Source organism: Nomascus leucogenys, chromosome 12, assembly GCF_006542625.1.
Source record: "Nomascus leucogenys isolate Asia chromosome 12, Asia_NLE_v1, whole genome shotgun sequence".
NCBI classification, from domain to species: domain Eukaryota; kingdom Metazoa; phylum Chordata; class Mammalia; order Primates; family Hylobatidae; genus Nomascus; species Nomascus leucogenys.
The window spans coordinates 39622670-39644102 of record NC_044392.1 but is presented as its reverse complement, the minus strand read 5'-3'; the positions used below and the strand labels follow the sequence as shown (position 1 = coordinate 39644102).

The 21433-nt window shown below is 47.9% G+C and overlaps 1 protein-coding gene across 3 annotated transcripts in view; it reads right to left on the bottom strand.

Annotated features, from left to right (window-relative positions):
- Window positions 1-20721, bottom strand: part of OLFML2B (olfactomedin like 2B) — a 41146-nt gene extending 20425 nt beyond the window's left edge. For all 3 annotated transcript variants that reach the window (XM_030824053.1, XM_012511015.2, XM_003258776.3), the window contains exons 1-4: window positions 19495-20721; window positions 16158-16421; window positions 13698-13805; window positions 2600-2776 (exon numbers count right to left, since the gene is read on the bottom strand). In XM_030824053.1, the coding sequence (XP_030679913.1) occupies window positions 2600-2776; window positions 13698-13805; window positions 16158-16421; window positions 19495-19668 (723 nt within the window). In that variant the 5' untranslated portion in view covers window positions 19669-20721. The remainder of the gene's footprint in view (window positions 1-2599; window positions 2777-13697; window positions 13806-16157; window positions 16422-19494) is intronic.
- Between the last annotated feature and the right edge of the window lie 712 nt (window positions 20722-21433).

Sequence of the window (21433 nt, the reverse complement as noted above, 5' to 3'; positions counted from 1 at the left end):
CAGAGCCCCATGCCAACCCCTCAGGCAAGGACCATCTTAGAGAGAAGCCCTCAACAAATTATCACTCACCATTCCAAGAAAGCTCTGACATTGTCTACAGGAACCCTGAAAATAAACAACCAAACCCAGCGCCCCTTCCACCCGCTTTTTGGCATGGGGTTCACAAAAGAGAGGGATGGCAAGATCCTGTCTTGGGGCCTCCGGCACCACTTCCCCTTTCTGCCCCACCACCCTGGTGGGGAAGGATTGTGCTAACTTCAGCAGCGTGATGAATGGGGACTGGAGGAGGGGAAGGGACTTTGCTGAGCAAGGAGAAAAAGGGTTTGGTGTTTTTGATTTGGTTTGCTGTTTGCCCTCAGGAAATCTGAGCTGGGTTCCCGAACATACCACATAATGTGTCATCAAGACAACAGATGCATTCTTAAGCTCAGCTGACTGGGAAGCTGGAAGCCAGAGCGGGAAAGGGACGCCTGGCTCCACTGGGCAGCTGAGCCGCTGATGCCAGGTGGGCTGAGATAAGAGACACTGCGCCCAGGTGTAATGAGTGGGAGACTTCAAGTTCCCTTCCAGCCCAAATGTCTTCCGGCTCCTTGGTTTATGAGCTCAGACCCACTCAGAGATGATCCACCAAGCAGACTAAACACTTGCTCAGTAGCCAGCATGTCAGGGACACCCAAAAATGAGAATCAAAATAATTTTTGAAGAAATATGATATTTCCAAAAAAGCACCAAAGTAGTCATCATGGGCAAAGCCAGAAAATTATTGGCCTTTCTTATATCTATTTCATGGTTTGGAATTTTTATTTTGAGTTACATATTGGGGAGGGTGGAGGCACTATATTCTTTTCAGGGCTTGTTGCCTCAAAAGCCCCAATCTGCCTGCAGTCCTGCCTTTGGAACACGTGTGCCCAAGATCCCCGAACCCAGCTGCTGCCTGCCTGGCACCCTTTGATGAACTGCCCTACCCAAGAGTTTCAAGCCCACATACCCAGCCTTCCTGCCTCTCTTATCTCAATTCCTAATGGCCCAGGCAACACAGTCCTGCACAGCAATGCTTCCCAAAAGTTCTTCACATCACAGCATACAGACAGACCAGCTCAGGGGCTCCAGCTGTCCCAGGCCCTGCTCAATCCACACTCAGAATGACTCCCCGAAGCCGAAGGGATCCCTCAATGGCCCACCTGGAACCCACTCCCCAGGCACCAGTGTGCCACAACTCTGCCATCTACCATCAACCCCTGGTAACCAGTTAAAATGAGCAAAGTCTCTCTTAAATGCTGCCATCCCCTGGCTGCCCAATGACCCCTTTTATAACACTTGATCCAGACCCATCTTGCTAATAATGTGTCTTGCTAATAAGACTCTTCAAGTCCTGCCACCAAAACTTACCTGCTTCCTCTTCCTTTTGGATTGTCTCCCAAATTAATGCCTATTTCTTGGACAACAATTCAGTAAATAACCCAATACATTAAATGGTAGCACTTAACCATTAGTACATAAACATAACTTAGTGGTAATTGGAGCCAAAAGAAACAGGCACCAAATGGGGAGGCATTTTTAAGCAAAGAGGTCTTTTGGTATCACTCAAATCACATTAGGCAGCGATCCGATCATGGGTAACTTTGTGCTAGGGACACAACTGGGTAGGAAGAAACAGAGGTTTGAGACCCTCTGCCACCACTTCCCAACTGAGAGACGGAGACCATGCCCATAGCTGGATCTGTTTCCTTATCTGTAAAATGAGGATATTGATTTCTCTCTGGCCTGCTTTTCTAGAGCTGTGATGACAGCCACATGGTATAGTGATGAAAATATGTAGTAAATTACAAAGCCCCTAAAAATGAGGAGGGAGGGAATATAATTTGTTTCCAAACTGGGGCATTTTTTAGAGTAAACGAGGGTGCTATTAATAACCATACCAGGGCCAGGTACGGTGGCTCACGCCTGTCATCCCAGTGATTTGGGAGGCTGACGCAGGAGGATTGCTTGTGGCCAGGAGTTCCAGACCAGCTGTATTTACAAAAAATACATAACAAGACCCTGCACTTAGAAAAAATAAAAAAATTCTTATTACCAGGCATGGTGGCATGTGCCTGTAGTCCTAGCTAATCAGGAGGCTGAGGCAGGAGGATCACTTGAGCCCAGGAATTTGAGGCTGCAGTGAGCTATGATCACAACACTGCACTCCAGCCTTGGTGACAGAGCTGGAACCTGTCTAAAAAAAAAGAAAATCATACCAGGACAGCAGGAGTAAACCAGGATGGTCCCAGACAATCCAGCATGCATATCTTCCCTATTTACAAATACAAGAGATGTTCACAAAGGTGGGATATCAGATCTTGAAAAAAGTGGGGGCTGGGACTCAGACTCAGATTTCATTCCTGGCTTCAACTATCACTGAACCTCTCTGGGCTTCGGTGTGACGTAAAAGGGAGTCAACTGCTCATCATATCTACAGAGCCTGCAGAACTACTGTATGGATGAAGTGAGCTCATCTCTGTGAAAGGACTGAAGCCTGAAAAGTTCTATGCAGAGGAGAGATGCTGATATCACGCTCCCAGGGCTTGTGATCAGAGGCCCTTGGAGGCTGGGGCTATACCTCTGGGTGGGCGTAGGCTGCTGCTGCGTCCCTCTGCAGGGCTGAGCGGATGTCTGGCATGCTATCTAGGATGTTTTCAGAGCAGTTTTCTTTGCCTCGCTTATTCATCTCAGTTCGAATTTCTTCCATGTCCTCTTTGATTTGTTCGTTTTCCTTGGTGAGGTTTTTAGACACTTCCTGAGAAGGAAAAAAAAAGATGATCCATTAAAGCACCCTGAAGACAAGCAGGAGGCAGCTAGCAGCCATCTTCGCTCAGAGCACACAGACACAACAGACAGGCTGAGAAATCCCAATCCAACAAGTGATTGGGGCTAGAGAGTGTGCCCAGCCCTGGGTGGAGCACCAGTACCAGGTCCCCTGGCAGTATTTCCAGGGCAGCTCAGCACTGGGATATCCAACTACAGGAAATACTGCCCAAACTACCAGAGCTTTTCTATTAATAACACTGCCAAGTCTCTGGGCCACCAGGACACCAGGTTCTTTTTCTGTCCTTTGTATATAGTCCACTCTTACCCAGTGTTGAAGAACATTAAAGAATTTCATTCACTCTCATCCCATACATGGGAACCAGTAGCTCAGTTAATGAAAGAGGGGCTTTCTAAGCAATTTTGGAAGAGGTGGCCAAACAAACAAAACAAAACAACAACAACAACAAAAAAAAACTGCTCTGCCTTTTTAATGAGCACAAACCATTCCCTGGTACTTTAAAAGCATCATTTACATAGAAAATTGATAGGCTGGCTTCAAACTTTCCTATTTACCCATAAAAATAGTTTCACTAAATGACCCCTCACTTGGCAAATTAGCCATGTTCCAGACCTGGTTCATATCAGAGAGGGTCAAGGCTACATTTCAGTCAACCAACACTGGTGAGTACCTCTTGAGTGTCTAAGTGTAGTGCTACAGAAAGAAAGGCTGTAAGTATCCTTGGGGTTCTGGACCTGGATGGGGTGGGAGAGATGGCAACTGTAACTGGAGACGGACAAACCATGTCATGTCAGGTTCTATAAATGCCAAATGTGAGGTTTCCTGAGTTCAGAGCAGGAGGACAGTGGAGGCGTCCCAGGTAGCTTCCTAGAGAAGGTGAACACTGAATGGGATTTAAATCAAGGAAAGTTGTCGACAGCCTTAGAGGTGTCCCTTTTCCTCTAGTTATTTTTTAAAGAGATTTGACTACATTGGGATCCAACTTTGGCCCTCATACTAAAGTTTCCATGAGCATCTACGTTTTTAAATGTGATGTTCTCCTTTGGGCCCTCTTTATGCGATTGAGGAAGCAATGATGTAAAATAGAGGATGTGTTTGCTTTCCATCTTTCTTTAACAAACAGACACAGGAAGTGTAAAAGCTGACATTGCCAGGCACAACTCTGCAGCCTGGTGGGATGCTACTAACATCCTAGAGGGAAGTCCCAGTGGCTCAGAGCCAGGGGAGGTGAGCATATCCAGGCAGTGACACCCAGACACCGCAGCTCCAGAGGCTTCTACAGGGGCTGCCCAGAGAAACCCCATAGGTGTTTGTTAAATGAACCTGGCTCCCGAACCATCAGCCATGCCATTCTTATGGCATTTCATCACATGCCAGATCCTGAGCGCTGGAAGGGCCCAGTGTGTTCCATGGCACTTAGGCTAAGCCAGCCTCTCTAAATTGCACAGAATTAACTGTGAGAGCTAAATTCCATGAGAAAGATATCTTGTTTTAAGAATGCCCAGAATGAGTGATCTTCCCGGGTGCACAGTCACGCCCGATAGGTGTTATCTATCAGGAGGTCAAGTGTAATGGGTAAGAGCATGGATTTTGAAGGAAACCGGTTCGCCCCTCCATGCTGCTATTGCTAGATCTGAGATCTCAGACACATTACTGAAACACCCCTGCTTCAGGTTCTCATCTGTAAAATGGGGATAATACTAGCACTTTTCCTATAGGTTGTTAGGAGGATTAAGTGAGTTAATATATACGCATGTGCATGAAACATATCAGACTAAGTGGCTGTTATTTTTCATAGAATGTTACAGCTGGAATGGACCCAAGAACTCATGCCTAACCTCTCATTTCACAGAGAGGAAACTGAGGCCCAGAGCAAGAATGTGACTTGCTCAAGGTCACTACAAAAAAGTGGCAGAGAGGAGCCAGCACCCGGCCCCCTGGCCCTTGCTTCTTTAGCTCACCTGCTGGATCACTAAGAACACCAAGAGAGGATCCCAGCACACAGACAGCTCTCAGCAGCACCAAGCATGTCAAAAAGCCGGAGAATACTTAGAGTTTGGGTTCAGGATACATGACAGGATATGCATAGATGCTGAGAAATACAGAAATGTTGGACTCTCATAAATCCTCACTATTTAAAGTGTGGTGCAGAGTTCAGCAGCATCAGCATCACAAAGGAGCTTGTTAGAAATGCAGATTCCCAGGCCCACTCAGACCTGCCGAATCAGAATCTGTATTTTAACAAGATCCCCAGACACTCTGCGTACACATGAAAGTTTGAGAAGCACCGCCTTAAGTGGAGAAAGGCTTGGGGCACAGCTGCTTGAAAAGCGGACAGAAATGTGTGAGAAGGGCTGTTTTATAGGAGCTGAGTTCTTTCTGGGACTGACGGGAAAAGTTCCTGGCCCCTTAGTGGGATTCAAGCATTTCTGTAATCCATCAGCACCTGCTGAGAGCAACACCTGTGGATGCCCCTCCTGTAGCTTTCATAGCCTAAGACAGATCACCAAGCCCAGCAGGTGCAGGGATTCAATGTGTCACCTTTTTATTAAGGCGTTCACGTGCTCAGTGCTGCACTGAGGGTTCAAGCGTGAGCAAGGCCACTGGGATCCTACCCCAGTGAAGGTCACCCTCCATGAGGGGGAAGTAGGCAATAGACAAAGAAATAGACAAGAAAGTATCAACTAGTGAAAAGTGCTCTGCAGAAACTCTGCCAGGGTGATGTGACAGATGCAGGCACTGACTCCTCAGCTAGGTCGATAGGCTTCTCTGAGGAGCGGACTGAGGAGTGTCCACACCTGCAGCTCAGCACTGGCCCTAGGACTCTACTAAAGGTGCTGACACCTCTGGGTGGACTGGCTGGCTAGGCCTAAGTATCCTTATTATTTGATGGAAGATCTCACTAGATTCCTAAACACTGTGCATCAGTGGGTGTGGACACTCACTGTGAGGCAAAGGGTGCCCCCCTCCGCCGGTCTTAGGGTTTCTAGGGCCCTAGGGAGTCCCCCTTCACATTGATTTATAGTCTCCCATCCCCTTTTGGGTGTCAGTGAGGAGCCATTATTCTGCATTTCCACAGAGGAGGGTTTTAGGCAAGCCTGCCCCTGAGAACCCAGAGGAGCAGTACAGTTTATTCCCCTCATGGGAATGGCAAAGCCCGCCAGCCGCCTGAATAAACAAGAGGCTGGCGGTGGCATCACCCCATTGGCCTGCAGGGCTGAGCCAGCTGGTGTCCCCCAGGGCAGCAGCCACAGCTGCCCCTCCTTGGCCACCCCCAGTCAGCCACCTCCAACCCAGGGGTGCTGGCCCTCAACAACTCCCCACCTCTCCCTGGGACTCCGCGCTCCTCACAGCAAAGGACTTTGGTGAGGCGATTCTCAGGAGATGCAGGGGATGCCACCTGCACAGGGTACCCTCGATTCTGCCCTGGGAGATAGGTGAACCCCATGACCTCATGCCTCAGGCTCTTTCCCCTGGGACAGCTGCAACCATGACATTTCTGGTGTGTGTAACTTGGCTCGTGGGCAGTGCTGGCAATGTGGTAGAGGAGGTGGGAATCGTGTCTATCTGGCAGAAGCAAGTGTATTTATGGCCCCTGCCAAGGATCCTGGCACACTGAAGAAGAGGGAAGGGAAGAGGGAGAAAGAGCAGATAGATAGAGGGCTCAGACAGAAGGCTGGACACAGCCAACTGTGGCAATGAAAGATTTGGGAACTTTGTCATCATGATTCCTTGGGCCAGGCAGAGCCAAGAAACTGAGAGGTGTTCATAGAACAAGTGCCATGTGCAGGAGAGGTATGCAGTTGGGCACTGGAGGGTGCCTGGTGGGAACAGGTGTCCACTGGTGCCACACTGCCAGATGGGAACAGGTGTCCACTGCTGACTTCAGCCAGATGCACACACACCAGAGGGAAGAGAACATGCAAACAAGGCAGGGACCCTTGGCAAAGGGGAACCGGATGCAGGTGGAGTTAGGGGTACAGCCATCAGTCAGCCCTAGTCAGCATGGCTGGTGTTTTGACAAGACATGGAGGGCCAGCACAACCAGATGTGTATACCAGTGGAATGGGTATGAAGGACACAGACCGTATCCTGACCTTGTCCAGCTCTTAGACACGTGTGCGTATGCCTGGGTGAGACTGTGTAGTGTCTTAAGCCAAAACCTTGGGACCAGGGGAAAGATGACCATGGGGCAGAACTCTGACAGTTCTCTGTGGTCTCGTTTTTACAAATAGAACCAGGGACAGGGGTGTGGGTGGGGAGAGGGTGCTGGCTCTGGAGATCAGGTGTAAACCCACACCACAGTCATGGCCTGCTTATATAACCACACAGGGCAAGGGATGAAACCTCTCTAGGCCCCAGGCGGAAAAAGAAGGAATGATGACACCTACCTCACCCAGGCTTGGCATGGAGACGGATAAGGGGCTGCATGTGGTACAGTGCTGGGCACAGAAATCGGGCTTGAAGCATGTGGGTGAAGCTGGAGTGGGAGGGACCCTTAGGGTCTCCATAGCAGACATGCAGGTGGAAAAGGAAAGGGAAGCTGGGGTTTGGTACGGCTGGCATGGGGAGGAAGGTAAGAACCCAAGGCTGGTGTGCTGTAGAGAGACACACTAGACACCTGTGGGAGTAGACGAAGCCAGACTGCAGGTGGGCCAAACCCTGGCCCCAAGTCACACAGCAGGTGCACACAGCCACATCTAAGGAGGCTGCCTGGGAGGCTGCCTGGTAGGTCCTGTGGGCATCAGGATTCCCTGGCAGATAGCTGGATATGCACAGGGCTAAGATACAGACAGCAAGCCCAAGGGCAGATGGGACATAGTTTCTCGTGGGAGTGAACTGAGCAAGTGTGAGGGTAACTGGACCCAAGCGGGGAGGGCTCGTAGTTCCCATCAGCTCACCATGCTCAACCTTTGCACTCTCAAGGAGACAGCTAGGACCAGATGGCCTGGGACAGCCACCCCAGCTGACAGCTGTCTCCTAGTCCCTGGTAAGAGAGCTGGGGAAGAGAACAGCTGGAAACAGCCGGCGCTCCTGACGGCAGGACAGGCAGGCCGTGGCCTAATCCCTTCGACCACAGCTGATGGGACAGACAGGCAGGCCTGGGTTCAGGGAGCCACCAGCTGCCCCATTGAACATTCATCCAACCAAACAGCTGTGGAGCATCCGTCCCACATCAGGTGCTGGACCAGGGCCTGGGAAACAAAGATGACTTGACCCAGCTTGCCCTTATGAAGTCCAGGTCCTGGAAGGAAAGTCAAACAAGGCAACAGCAAGAAGTCCCAGGCCTCTGGTGATGAATTTCTATATTAGGGGTAACCTTACCCCTTAAAATAGGGCCACTCGAGCCATGCACGCCTGCACATCCTGGCAGCTCTAAACTGTTCCTAGGCCGACAGATGGAGGGCTGACACTCGTACTGTAAGTCTCTTTAGCCAAGAAGAAAACTTTATATCCCACAATGGCAAATTAGATTTGAAGTATATACAACCCCGGGAGAGGTAATATATTGGCTTTAACTCATATTAAGATGTAAATTGAATTAAATAGCGTTAGGCTGAAATATATCTTAGAAACATTAACTTTGACCCTCTGCCTTTTCACATACGAGGACACTGAAGTCAGGCCGGGTAAGCAATGCCCCTCTCCAAGTCTTCACTTGAGGAAGAAGAGTGAAATGACTTACAGCAAACCCCTCAGAAAGAGCAGATTTGATCAGGAGAGTGAGCCCTGGGGGTGTCTCGACAGGGGTGGAGGGTGGAAGGAAAGGGGGGGCTTGGAAAGAGACGGCTCCCCCAACTCACAGCCAAGTCTGCACAGATGAAAATTACGTTTTCCTATTAGCTGGTGAAAAGATATATCCCCCAGGGTCAGGAATGCTTCTTTGATCATGCCTTTCAGTCCAGAAACACAAAAGCCACCAAAGGTTTAGGTGTGAGGCAGAAGCCCTCAGCAATGCCTGTGCCAGTACATTCTGGGAAGTGGGCCAGTTCTGGGTCTGGTAAATCCATCATGGACTTAAATCTTCCTTGGAGGCAACATTATCAGGAGAAAAGGCTTCAGCTGGGACACAAGGTTCCCTGGTGCCATCTATGCTCTTGGGTGTGGTTTGCAAATTCCAGCAGGTAGATTCGAGAAAAAGGAAAGAGACACACGCACCAGAAGGGACAAAGCAGAAATCACACTATGGAAAGCTTGCAGGCATGCATCAATTTTAAGAGCATGGGCTATGCACCCACACATATACAAAGGCACATGTGTACACAAGCATTTCAAGCACTTATAAACACTTACAGGTATCCTGCAGCAAGGTGGGGGTGGGACATTTATTCATAAAATTTGCAAATTTTACAGAAATGACTGAAACCAACTAAAGCCTTGATGCTGGAAGATTATTTTAATGATCTGTCCCTCTGTTTGTCTTTTTCTCCACTTTAGGAATAAATCTGCCCCTGGAAGCAGTATGTGCTGCTAGAGGTTAAACACCATGCCTCTAGTCCTGCTGCCTTCAGAATCCACCTTTAGTTCTGGGCAGCCTACCAGTCTGTGGGTCTCTAAGTGCACTCGGAGCTCAGATGAAGTCTTTTCTTGAGCTGAGTGAGTGCCACTGCCAGCTCTGTATGCAATGAACAGGGCTTGCCTTTGCCTTTGGAAGTTACAGGTTTTCTTTTTAGACTTTTAACTCCTATCTCTTCAGATACTTATGTTCTGTGCCAACCTACCCCTCAACTCCAACATGTACCCACACTTCCTGCATGCCCTTCCCCTTCCTGGCCACTCACAGGGAAGAGAGGTCAGCTGGGGTCTATGTTGGACTGCTGACCACCTTGAGTGTTTCTTATTCCTGGAGCAGTTCTAAAACTGGTTTATGAGGTTTCAGACCTCCCCCAGTGAACTGCAAAGATATTTTTGGAGTTAAGTTTCTAGAACACAGTGAAATGACCCTACTAAGTTACAGCCTCCAAATTGACAAAAACTAGAAAGTCTGACAATACCAAGTGTTGGTGAGGATGGGTGTAGAACTTTTATACCCTGCTGGAGGGAATGTAAACTTATACTACCACTTTGAAAAACAGTTTGGCAATATCTCCTGAAGTTGAAGATAAGCATAACTAACGCTTATCTTCTAGTTCCACTTATCTAATGTACCATAGAGAAATGCAGGCACACACACACCAGGGTACATGCACAGGGATGTTCATGTACAGGAATGTCCATAGGGCTATTCTGATTTATGCATTCAGAAACTGGAAACAATCCACATATCCGTCATCAGGAGAACAGATAAATTGTAGTATATTCATACAATAGAATACTACACAGCAATAAAAATGAATGAACCACAAGACACAAAAACAACATAGGTAAATATTAAAAATATAAAGTTGAGTGAAAAAAGCCCAACACACACACATACACACACACACACTTCTGTAGGATTCTATGTATTTAACATTCAAAAAAGGCAAAACTATTACATTTAGGGACGCATCCTTAAATGACGAAACTATAAAGAAAAACAAGGAAGATGATTAACATAAAAGTAAGGATAAAGGTTCCCTTGAGGGAAGGGTATGAGTAGGAGAGAGCATATGGGGGCCTTTTGGGGTATTAAAATTGGTCTGTTTCTTGAGCTGGTTGGTGGTTACATAGGCATTTTGTTCATAGTAATTTGTTAAACTATATTCATTGTTTATACACTTTTCTATGCATGTGTCATTTTTCAGTATTTAAAACAAAAGCTTACCCAAAATCATTCCACTAAGCAGAGCTGCTCCCAGAGCTGATTTTACCAAAAGGTAAACTCAAAATAGTTGAGATTCCATTTCTCTCTCCTTCCTTCCTCTTTCATCTGCAAATGAAGTTTCCATTCCTACCTCCTCCTATATACTCAAGGTGGAACTGTGGCTATATCCCATAAATGTGTGCTTGCTTATACTGCCAACCATTGATCTTACTCTGGGCAAAATGCCTCTCCAATCTGACCCCTTTTTTGTTTTGTCTGACCTCCAAAGAGCTCCCGTTGGGATTCAAGAATATTCAAGGACCAGGAGCAGAATTTAACTTCCATTCCTCCTGCAGAACCGAGCTGGAGAGGGAGTGTTTTTTCAATTTACCCAACATTCTGCCTTTTCAATTACTGCAGACTCCAGACAGTCAGCTCGCATGAGCCTTGAGACAAACTCAAGCAAATACAGTGCTCCACTGTTTGGGTACAGGGGCCCAGACCCGTCTGAAGACTACTGTCACACTTCAGCACCCTATCACCTTAGGCTGGTTTGGGGAAACCTCCTTCCTGAATTCAACTTTAATCCTATTTAATGGGTCTATGGGATAGAGTCACAGTTCTGCCTAGAAATTCCCTTGGAAGAGCTATCGTTTGAAGTTCCTGTTAAGAAAAACTGATGCTTACAGGACAGATGGCAATGATTTGAAGAAACTTACAGGGTTGATTAGAAAGAGCCCTGGACCAGGAACCAGAAGGCCCTGTACTTCCTAGCACTGTGATCTTGGTCAAGTCACCTAATTTCCTTGGCTCTCACATTACCCAGGAATAAATGGGTTAAATGTATACGGAACGCTTTACAGAACGTAATATGCTATACAAATGTAAGGGATTATTATTATTAAGATCCAATCTTTGCTACTAAACATACCACAGTTTTGGCAAGGAGATACTCTCATTGATGTAACTAAAACATTTTTTTGCAAAAACTAGGTTACTGTGTGACTGTATAGATGATACCACCCTGCTGGGGCACTGGTATTGCATCAAATTCACCCATACTCCCTCCTGAGCAAGGAGGGCTCAGCTGCTGGACAAGGCTGTAACAAGACTGTGGTCCTTGGACAAGCCCAGCCCACTGGCCTTCTCAGAGGCTGAGCACCTGACCTTGGCCTCCAGAGCACTGTACTCTCCCCCCAGATCTAGCTTTCTCAAGCTGTGTTCTCCAGGCAGAATGGCAACTGTTTGGCTGCCAAGGTCAGGTAAAAGCAGAAGAGGTTGCTGTCGCTCCTGTTCCTATAGAAGAGCAATCCTTTTCTTAAAGGGGCATTGCACATTTGGATGGTTCTGGGGGCCTAGGAAAACAGAGGCACTTCCCAATATTGGACCTTGGTTTAATTCCTTTTGAATGTATCTGAAAGAACCAGAAAGTGGTTTTAACTAGGAGGAAGAGTCCGAAGTCTGCATGAAGTCCATTAGTAGTGGGATGGTGCTGACTATCCACAATGTCATCGTTCTGGCTGTTAACATTGAGGAAGGAGAGACTCAAGATGCCCAGGGTCCTAGTTCTTTGAGAGAACCCCTTTAAGAGAGTGGTAGACAGCGAGGAGGAGGCTGATGTGGTTCTGTTGGCCACTCTGATCTGTCTACAAATCTCAGGATCCAAAACCCTGACCCCTCTCATCAGACCTCATATCTGATGTGATTAAGGACCTACCAACCCTCCCAGAGCCAAGAGCCATATTCAGAAAACATCTCATCATAGCATTGGAGGAGCTAAGCCCAAGGGCGGGTGGAAAAGGAACTGGTGTTCACTTTCCGGGAAAATTTTAAGGAGTGGAAGGAGTGTGTTGAAACTAATCCTTGTAACTTCAATGTTTCATCATCTTTGTGCCAGCTCTCCTGGCAAAGTAATGTAGGAATGTTTGTCCTCAATCTCTCCATGGTCAGAGCCTTGTTTAATTTAACCATTTCAAAGCATTTTCATACTGATTAGTGAGTGTACTTTGTATCCTCTCAGCAATCATATGGAGTAGGCAGTGTACTATTCTCACTGTCCAGATGGAGAAGGTAGGACATGGCTGCTTGGCAGCACAAACAAAGAGTAAGGAACTCACCCTGTCCTGACTCTGATCCTGCTGCTCTTTCTGCCACAAACCACTACATCTACTAATCATAGATCAAAGAACCTTAGCTCTTTCATGACAGCCCCCCAAAAGTCCACTTTTTCATAAGGAATATTGATATGTTTACAGTCATTGTGGTATTAAATTTACCACTTACAGTAATGCTGTAAACATTAAAGAAATAGATTTCCACTCAGAGCAGCAGCTCTTTGAGTCACTGTTTCAAGTATCAGTCCAAGAACCAGATGCGAGTCAATGAAACATATCCATAAAGTTTCTTACCAATAAGATTGAATAATGATCGTTAGTTACTTTTTGGGTGACTAAATGATTTCTCATCTATATGTTAAGGCATCACAGCAACAAGCACTGTCAACATTATTACAGTATCTGTAACAACTCCCAGCTCCCTTCACAAACCACTAGATGAAAACCACAGCACCACCTATACAACTCCCAGGGCCCAGTCAGAATAGTATGGTGTCTTTGTCTATGAAAATTGCATGACTCGTCCATTCATCCTGGGCATGACCAGCCTGAATGCTGAGTAGGGAACATTACTTATTAGTAATCACTTTTATGTCTCCTTCCTCTAAAATGAATTTCAGATGGACTCACACACATAAATACAGGAGTATGCACCAGAACAGTTAGAGAAGTTAGGAATCATATACGAAGGAAGGAGATGACTCCACCTTAAAACTGGAGGTTAGATGCTTATTGTACCTTTGTAGTTCATTGAGTTCTGAGGTCCCTGGAAGTCAAGGCAAAAATGGAAAGACATTGGTTATATGATTAAGAGGATTTTATAGATGAAAAAAAGAAGGTACAGTATTGGCATTTCTACTTAACTGATTTTCTTTGTCACCAACAATTTGGCATAATTTTGAATGAATCTTTTATGTATATTTTCCCTTTCATAGAATAGGATGGGTTAAGTCTAGTCAGTGCATGTGCTAGCTGAAAATTTACTGTGGGATGTTTGATACGCTTTTGGGCTCAATCAAGAAAAAGATATGGAAACCAGAATCTTCCTTACCTCCTCCAGTTTATCCACTCGCCCCACCAGTTTGGTGGTGACTGAATGTAGCTTCAGGAGATCCAGGCCATAGAACGCTCCTTCCAACATGTCTATGATTGTGGAGAGCTATGAAACAAGGCAAGGGGTTAGTCCAGGGCTGGGGCAGACAGACGCAGGGCAGAGTTTCCTTTCAGATCTGCGTGCTGGGGGCTCGACAGGAAGCCAGTAGCCAGGAATTGAGAGGTTGCCGTGAGAAACACATTTGTGAAGGCAGGGACGTAGGCAAGCACAATGGTGTATGTGCATTCTGCCTTCTGAAATGTTTGGGTAAGAAAATGGGAGATTCCTACAAGAACAAGTAAACTTGAGGTCTAGACCTCTTCACAAACCGCTTATACATCTTTTGTGAAATTTGTCAGTTGCATTGACAGCTGTCTTTCCTACTAGACTGTGAGCTCCTTGAAAGTAGTGTCTCAATAGCGAAGACATGGAATCAGCCTAAATGCACGCCAATAACAGGCTGGATAAAGAAAATGCAGTATGTATATACCATGGAATACCATGCAGCCATGAAAAAAATGAGATCACGTCTTTTATGGGAACATGGATGGAGCTGGAGGCCATTATCCTTAGCAAACTAACACAGGAACAGAAAACCAAATACCACATGTTCTCACTTATAGGTGGGAGCTAAATGATGAGAACTCATAGACACAAAGACGGGAACAACAGACTCTAAGGCCTGCTTGAGGGTGGAGGGTAGGAAGAGGGAGAGGAGCAGAAAAAATAACTATTAGGTACTAGGCTTAGTAGCTGGGTGACAAAATAATCTGTACAACAAACTCCCGTGACGTGAGTTTACCTCTATAACAAACCTGCGCATGTACCCCTGAACCTAAAATAAAAGTTAAAAAAAGAAAACAAGCAAGCAGTGTCTATGTATCCTTCATCTCTGTTTCCCCAAGATAGCTGGCTCATAACAGGTATTTTTATTCTATAAATACTCAACAAGGTGGCTCTACGTGTCAATACCTTGAGGATATGCTTCTGAAACACTCAATTTCATTGTCTACTAAAGGCTCTGAAAGACATCAACAGGTTCTCCTTAGCACAAAGTGCCAAACTGACCCTGGGCTAAAAGAGGACTCAGCGTCTCATCTTTGAGACTCTTGCTCTATGGCAAGCTGCCATAGTGCACCCAGCCTTCTCAGTTTTTATCAGTACTGTCCTGACTGCCAGTACAGAGGCCCTGGGAGGAAGGTGGCCGAGGCTCTGGAGGCACTGAGGGCATGCAGAGTGCAGGGAAAGAGGGAAGATGACGAGGGCCAGTTCCTGGAAGCTTCCTGGGCCACACTTTTGCAATCTACACTCCCCATTTATCTCAGAGCCTAGCTTCCACATGAAGAAGTCCAAGTATGAAATACTCATGTTTGGAAGGTGAGCTCCTTTCTCCCTACCAGAGGAAGAGAGCTGAATCCTGGATAGAAGCCATAAAAAGATAGCTGGCTATTAGTATGTACGGTGATAATTTCCTGATTTCTAATAGGCATTTTGCCTTACGGTGTACCAGAATTCCCCCAGAGTCCAATCCTACACTGAGTGAGTGTGGCACTTGGTTCAGAAAGTTGTTCCATGGCAGAGCTGTGGCTCTGGCCTAATCCTGAGATACTCCTGATATTGGTAAACACTACTCTGCTGAAAGAGACACCAATGACTACTAGTCACTGAGTGAGTGCCAGATGCCAGCAGCGCTTTACACAGTCATCCATTCATTCATTTACATGGTCATGCCTAGCTGAATGTCTGGTATTGTGCCAAGTACCTCCTAGTTGTTATCTCACTGATTCTCATAACCCCACCAAGTAAATGTTATTATTCCCACGTGTTATTCAAGGAGCTGGAAGGCAGACAAGTTAAATAAGTGGGATCACACTACGATGATTTGAACCCAAGTCTGTCTGACTCCAAAACCCAGCTCATTCCACTACCCCATGCTGCAAGGGAAGGCGGTGGGTGCAGGATCAGAAGAAACCCTCAGCCAACCCATGGGGCTGCCTAAGTGGCGCCTGAGCTTCCCTACCCTATGGACCATCACAGTTTGATGACCCAGTCTACAGCAGGCTCCCGGCCTCTTTTGCCCCTTTGGGGTGTGTGCTGGGCTGATAGTAAATTGTGGCAGCAATTTTCCTGAAGAACACTGAGTTCTTTTGGTCAGCTGGGCCTGGCAGCTGCTCCCAGGCCCAGTCTCTCTGGCTCCATAAGGAGGGGCAGGCACACTTTGCTTTAAGCATCTCCCTTATACACCAGAGCTGAAAAGGACAAGTTTGCTAGGACATCAACCTTGACCCACACACAGCACTGTAGGGACCAGGCCTGACCTTCTTCAAAGGGCTTACAGTCTTCAACCATGGCCCTGCCAGACTTGTGGATCTCAAAAGTGCCCTCTCGTCCAAGGCATTGCCCCATACCAGGTCCTACCTTCAAGTCCTGGCTGTCTGCCTCCCGCAGCTTCTGGAGCCTGAAGTCTCCCTCACAGGGATTGAGGGCCGATGGCGGTGCGACACAGGCACACTTGCAGGACGAGCCTGAGGTGATGGTTTCCACGGTATAGAAGTCTTCCTTCCTGGAGGCCCCCGCATTGATCCTCTGGCAGGCATCCCGGCCCAGGGGTCTCACCACACACTTGCACTGACAGTCCGAGCCCTCAGACATAGCCTTGACCTTGTCATAGTCCCCCAGCAACTAGACACACAGAAAACGGGTTAGGGGCATGCAAACACAGGTGTCAGTCAGCCTCCAGAAGGAGGCTCTCCATTTACTTAGTCAAAAGTCCTGCACTAGTCAGAGACCTCAGACAACTCTGAACCACGGAGCCAATAGGTCACTGAGATGCAGTTTGCTGACTCTGACATTTCCTTGAAGGCATTCAGAGTTCAGCTCTCTTCGTTTGTCTTGGAAAGCTGTGCCTTTCTCATGGGGCCTTAGCCTTTCATTATTTAAAGGAAAAAACAGATGAGCCCTGTCATTTGTCCAATAGCCTTTGCCTTCTACTACAATCCAGGTTTAGGCTTTCTTTTCTTTCTTTCTTTCTTTCTTTTTTTTTTTTTTTTTGAGACAGAGTCTCACTCTGTTGCCCAGACTGGAGTGCAGTGGCATGATCTCAGCTCACTGCAACCTCCACCTCCCAGGTTCAAGTGATTCTCCTGCCTCAGCCTTCCAAGTAGCTGGGATTACAGGTGCACGCTACCATGCCCAGCTAATTTTGTATTTTCAGTTTCACCATGTTTGCCAGGCTGGTCTTGAACTCCTGACCCTAAGTGATCCACCTGCCCTGGCCTCCCAAAGTGCTGGGATTACAGGCGTGAGACATCGCGCCCAGTCAGAATCCAGGTTTAAGTGTAAAAACGAAAAGAAGAAATTAGAGAGATTGAAAAGTTGGTATTCAAGTTTGAAGACTACTGGCATCTCTCATTCATTTATTCAACATTTATGGAGTGCCTACTAAGGACTGTGAGGTGCTGTGAAGGATAAAGAGATGGGCCAGATGGAGAGCCTGCTCTCAAGAAGCCTACAGTGCAGGAGGCATAGAAATAGCAGTCATACAGAGTACAGAGTGATAAGTGCCCCCGAAGAGGCAGAGAGAAAGGGCAGTGGGAGCTGAGAGCGGCTCCAACTGGAAGCCAGGGAAGACTCCTTGGAGGAGTGGCATTTAATCTTGGCCTTGAAGGATGGGTTAGATGTGGAGAAAGGGAATTGAGAGGAAAGAGACAGGTCCAGAAGTCAGTAAAGTTTACTCAGTCTACGAGTTCATGCTTCTGAACCCAAACCCCAGGCTAAATCCAGGAAAGCAAACTGGCAGCACTTGCTGCTTTTGCAATGCTAAACATTTCCTTCTGGGCACTTGCCCCTGCCAGCCTCCCCAGGCAGGAAAACATGCGACAGTAGGCTTTCTGGAGCGCCAACTCTGGGCACTTGCTGGGAAAAGGCTCTTCTCTCCCAATCCTCTCCAAAAGGCCCTACATCCCCAAAGCCAGGGCTCCCTTCCTAGGCAGGCAGAAGGATTCCCTTCATTTGACTAATGATTTCAGCAGGCAAGCATTGAGCTTGTTAGAGTAGAAATGTTCCTTGGGATGCTGTCTGGGAGGGAAGAAGACTTGTAATGTTTTCCTTGCAAAGATTGGGTTTCTTCTAATACTAATATTTGCTTTAGGGCTGTTGTCAAACACAGAATGGATCAGTGGAAGAAGGTGGTGTAGTTAAGGGTGACTTAAGCGGCTGTTCTTTACGGGCTGATAGTAAATTGTGGCTGTCTACTCTCTGAAACTCTGCCTGGATTCCTACATAACCCTGCTCTGAGAACCCTGGGTGGATTCCTTCCTTACAGGAGGCTCAAGTTTCAGGCAAGTTTTTGTTGATAGTGTTCCAGAGCTCCAGTGTGAGAGATTTTTATGTCTTTTCGATTTAGGGGTCAGTGGGAGGTAATGGGTGGGCAGAGGGCACACATTAGCATCATTATTAAAGGAAGAGTGAGGAGGCTAGTGTTTGATAAATCCCTAAGTGCAGCTGATTATTCTCTCTACAGGAAGGAGACAAGGCCCATTCCTAGGGCTTGGTGGAGGTGAAGGTACAGGCAGCGCTGGAGGATCCTTTCTCAGACATCCCCCATTCTGAGGATTCTGGTGACACTCACCACACGTCATCATGCCAGCTCTGGAGAGCACGAAATAAACACTCCAGAGAGGACTACCCCTTACAGAAATGAGATCTGGGCTGAAGACTGTCAGAAGCCCTGGCTCTACCCATGTATCACTTTTTTTTTTTTTTTTTTTGAGATGGAGTCTCACTCTCTCACTCAGGCTGGAGTGCAGTGGCGTGATCTCTGCTTACTGCAACCTCCGCCTCCCGGGTTCAAGCAATTCTCCTGCCTCAGCCTCCTGAGTAGCTGGCACTACAAGTGCCTGCCACCACATCTGGCTAATTTTTGTATTTTTAGTAGAGATGGGGTTTCAACATATTAGCCAGGCTGGTCTTGAACTCCTGACCTCGTGATCTGTCCGCCTCGGCCTCCCAAAGTGCTGGGATTACAGGCGTGAGCCACTGCGCCCGGCTTACCCATGTATCTCTTACGGTCTTTATCTATAGATGGGTATTAGGGTGTTTTGAAGATTGAGTCAGAAAAATCAAGTTTAAGTACTTGGTAAACAGACACTTTACAAAGCCCATCACTATCATGGGTTACCCGGGCCCCCACTGACAGTCTGCCCTAGCTGCCTGAATCTGCATTCCCACCCTCCCCTCCCAATACACTCTGTCATGTTCTCAATCTCTCTGTTTGGGGGTCACCTCACATTCATCACACATGCTTCTGTTCTGACTTCACCCCATACTCCCGCCTGGTGTCCCACCCTCTGCCATAAAGTATCTCCCGATGGGATATGCCATCTGCCTCCTGGTCAACATATCCGCCTGTTTTCACATTCCAATTCTGACAAACAGCCACATAGACAAGAGATACTTTTCACAACCCTGAAACCAAAAACAACTTTTTTTCTTTCTTCTCAAGAAGTCGAGCGGCATCTTCCCTTCCTTCACCTCTCCTTTCTCCTGATTTGATGACCTTTAAAGACCCTATGATTTTGAGAGAAGAACCTACATCCTTCCATTAAGAAAATATTCTGATACATGAAAATCAAATGCCCTTTCCATTGGTAATGGAAGGAAAAACAGCTGCCCTCAAACACTTCAGCAAGGACCAGCTTCCGGCTCTCACCACCATCCAGGGCAAGAAGGGCGGTCGTGGCACTCGGCAGCCTACCTGAGATAAAACGTTCTCCTGGTTGTCCGCCTCGTTTTGCAGAGTCTCGTCCTCCGTAGGCGCCACTCTCTGCGCATCTGGGGGCTCGCTTGTCCCTGTGGGAACAATGCTGGACACCCAGGCCGGAACCACAATCAGAACGAAGTAGAGAACTAGCAGCCGAGGCTTGGCCATGAGGGGCGCGATAAGAGGGTCCTCAGCACCTCGAGAGAATGGCTGGGGCGGGGAGTCTCGGCAAGGACTTCTGCGAGAGGGTGTCCTAGCTAGAGCCCGAAAGTGGCTGCTCAGAGCACCTTCTAAAGCTGGGTGCGGCTGAGCGGGACGGGAGGGTGCGCCCCAGAGACTCTGGGCATCTCCTTCCCGACGCGAGCAGCCCTCGACTGTGCAGCCCCAGTGGAGAGCCGGACGCAGGGAAGAGGGGATGTCGAGGAAGGTGGAGGCGGGCACGGGCTAGCTGAGCGCGTTGCCCGCAAGAGGGCTCAGGTGGCTGGAAGGCGTTCGGACAGACGCTCGCGGTGCGCGCCGGGACGGGCGGCGGGGGGCGGCGGGGAGCCTCGGGGCGCACGGGGACCGGACACGGGGAGGGCAGAGGCGGTGGCGGCGCGGGCGGTGAGGGCTGCTGGGCGAGGGCTGCTGGGCTAGGGAGCCGCGGAGAGCTCGCGCGGAAGGAGGGCGGAGCCTCTATTGTGCCGGGGCCGCGGAGATGCAGCCAGTGACCGCGCGGAGGAGGAGGACCTGGAAGCGCACAGGCTCGGGCGGAGGGGCACCCGGCGGACCCCGCCCCCGCTGGGGCTCAGCTGCCGCGCGCCGGCTGGGGGTGACGTTGGAAGGGCTTTACTTTCCTCTCATCTGATCGCAAATGAGTGGAGAGAAGTTACCCCGAGCGGCGTCCCTGAAGTTTGGGGGTTCGGCCATTCTCGCCGAGAAGAGCGACTTTCCATCGCAGGCACCCAGCGTTCGCTCCAAGGCCGAGCCAGTTAGGGATCTGCGGCATCCTCCTTTAGCACACCTGGGGCAGGGGAGAAGGCGCGTTTGTTTCCAGGCGTCTCTTTTCCCTGACTTAACTCTGGGCGAGTTCTCGGGCAGCTTTGAACTTAGCGCGGTTGGTAGCTGCTTGCCTGCCACGGCTTTAGAACCTAGTAATACCTCCACCCAGAGGAGAATCATTGAATTCCTTCCTAGAGTGTGTCCTGAGTTGTGTAAACGTTGAAAGTTAGGGGAATGACTGTACATCTCCGACACTCTCCGCGAGTCCCCATAGTGAAAGCTACTGCCTGATAAATGATTACCAAAGGGAACAGCTCTTCTTGTCTTCCTGGTTTGGGACAAATCTCCGGGTCTCTGTTACCAGATTATCTCTAAGAAGGAGTCCACTTTCAATAGTGTGCAATTATGTTACTGTGTCCCTCAATTACTGAGGACAATCTTTTATAAACCTACAGTGAAGATTAGCAATATGTGAATTTAAGGAAGGGCGCTGTGCCATCCTGGACAACTGTCACTCGGAATATTGAACAGAGCCAGGCCCCTTCAAAGGATATTACGCACCCTTGGGAAATTCAAGCACCTTGCTTCTTATGCTGAGGAATAAGGGTTGTAATAAACTAAGGAAACTAGCGCATATAAGTAATAGTTGACATAAGTATAATAATAACCCCTATTAGTATATTTTAATCTTTAAAAAACTCAGCTTATGGACAAAAATGCAATGCTCTGGGTGTCTAGGTTTGTGGGGACATCACGCACACACCCTCCTCTGTGTAAGCTACCAAATCTTCTCTGAAACTATATGGGGGTAAACATTGACAAAATGTAGTGTATTTGATGGTTTGTTTGTTTGTTTGAGACAGAGTCTTGCTCTGCCACCCAGGCTGGAGTGCAGTGGCAGGATGATCTTGGCTCACTGCAACCTCTGCCTCCTGGGTTCAAGTGATTCTCG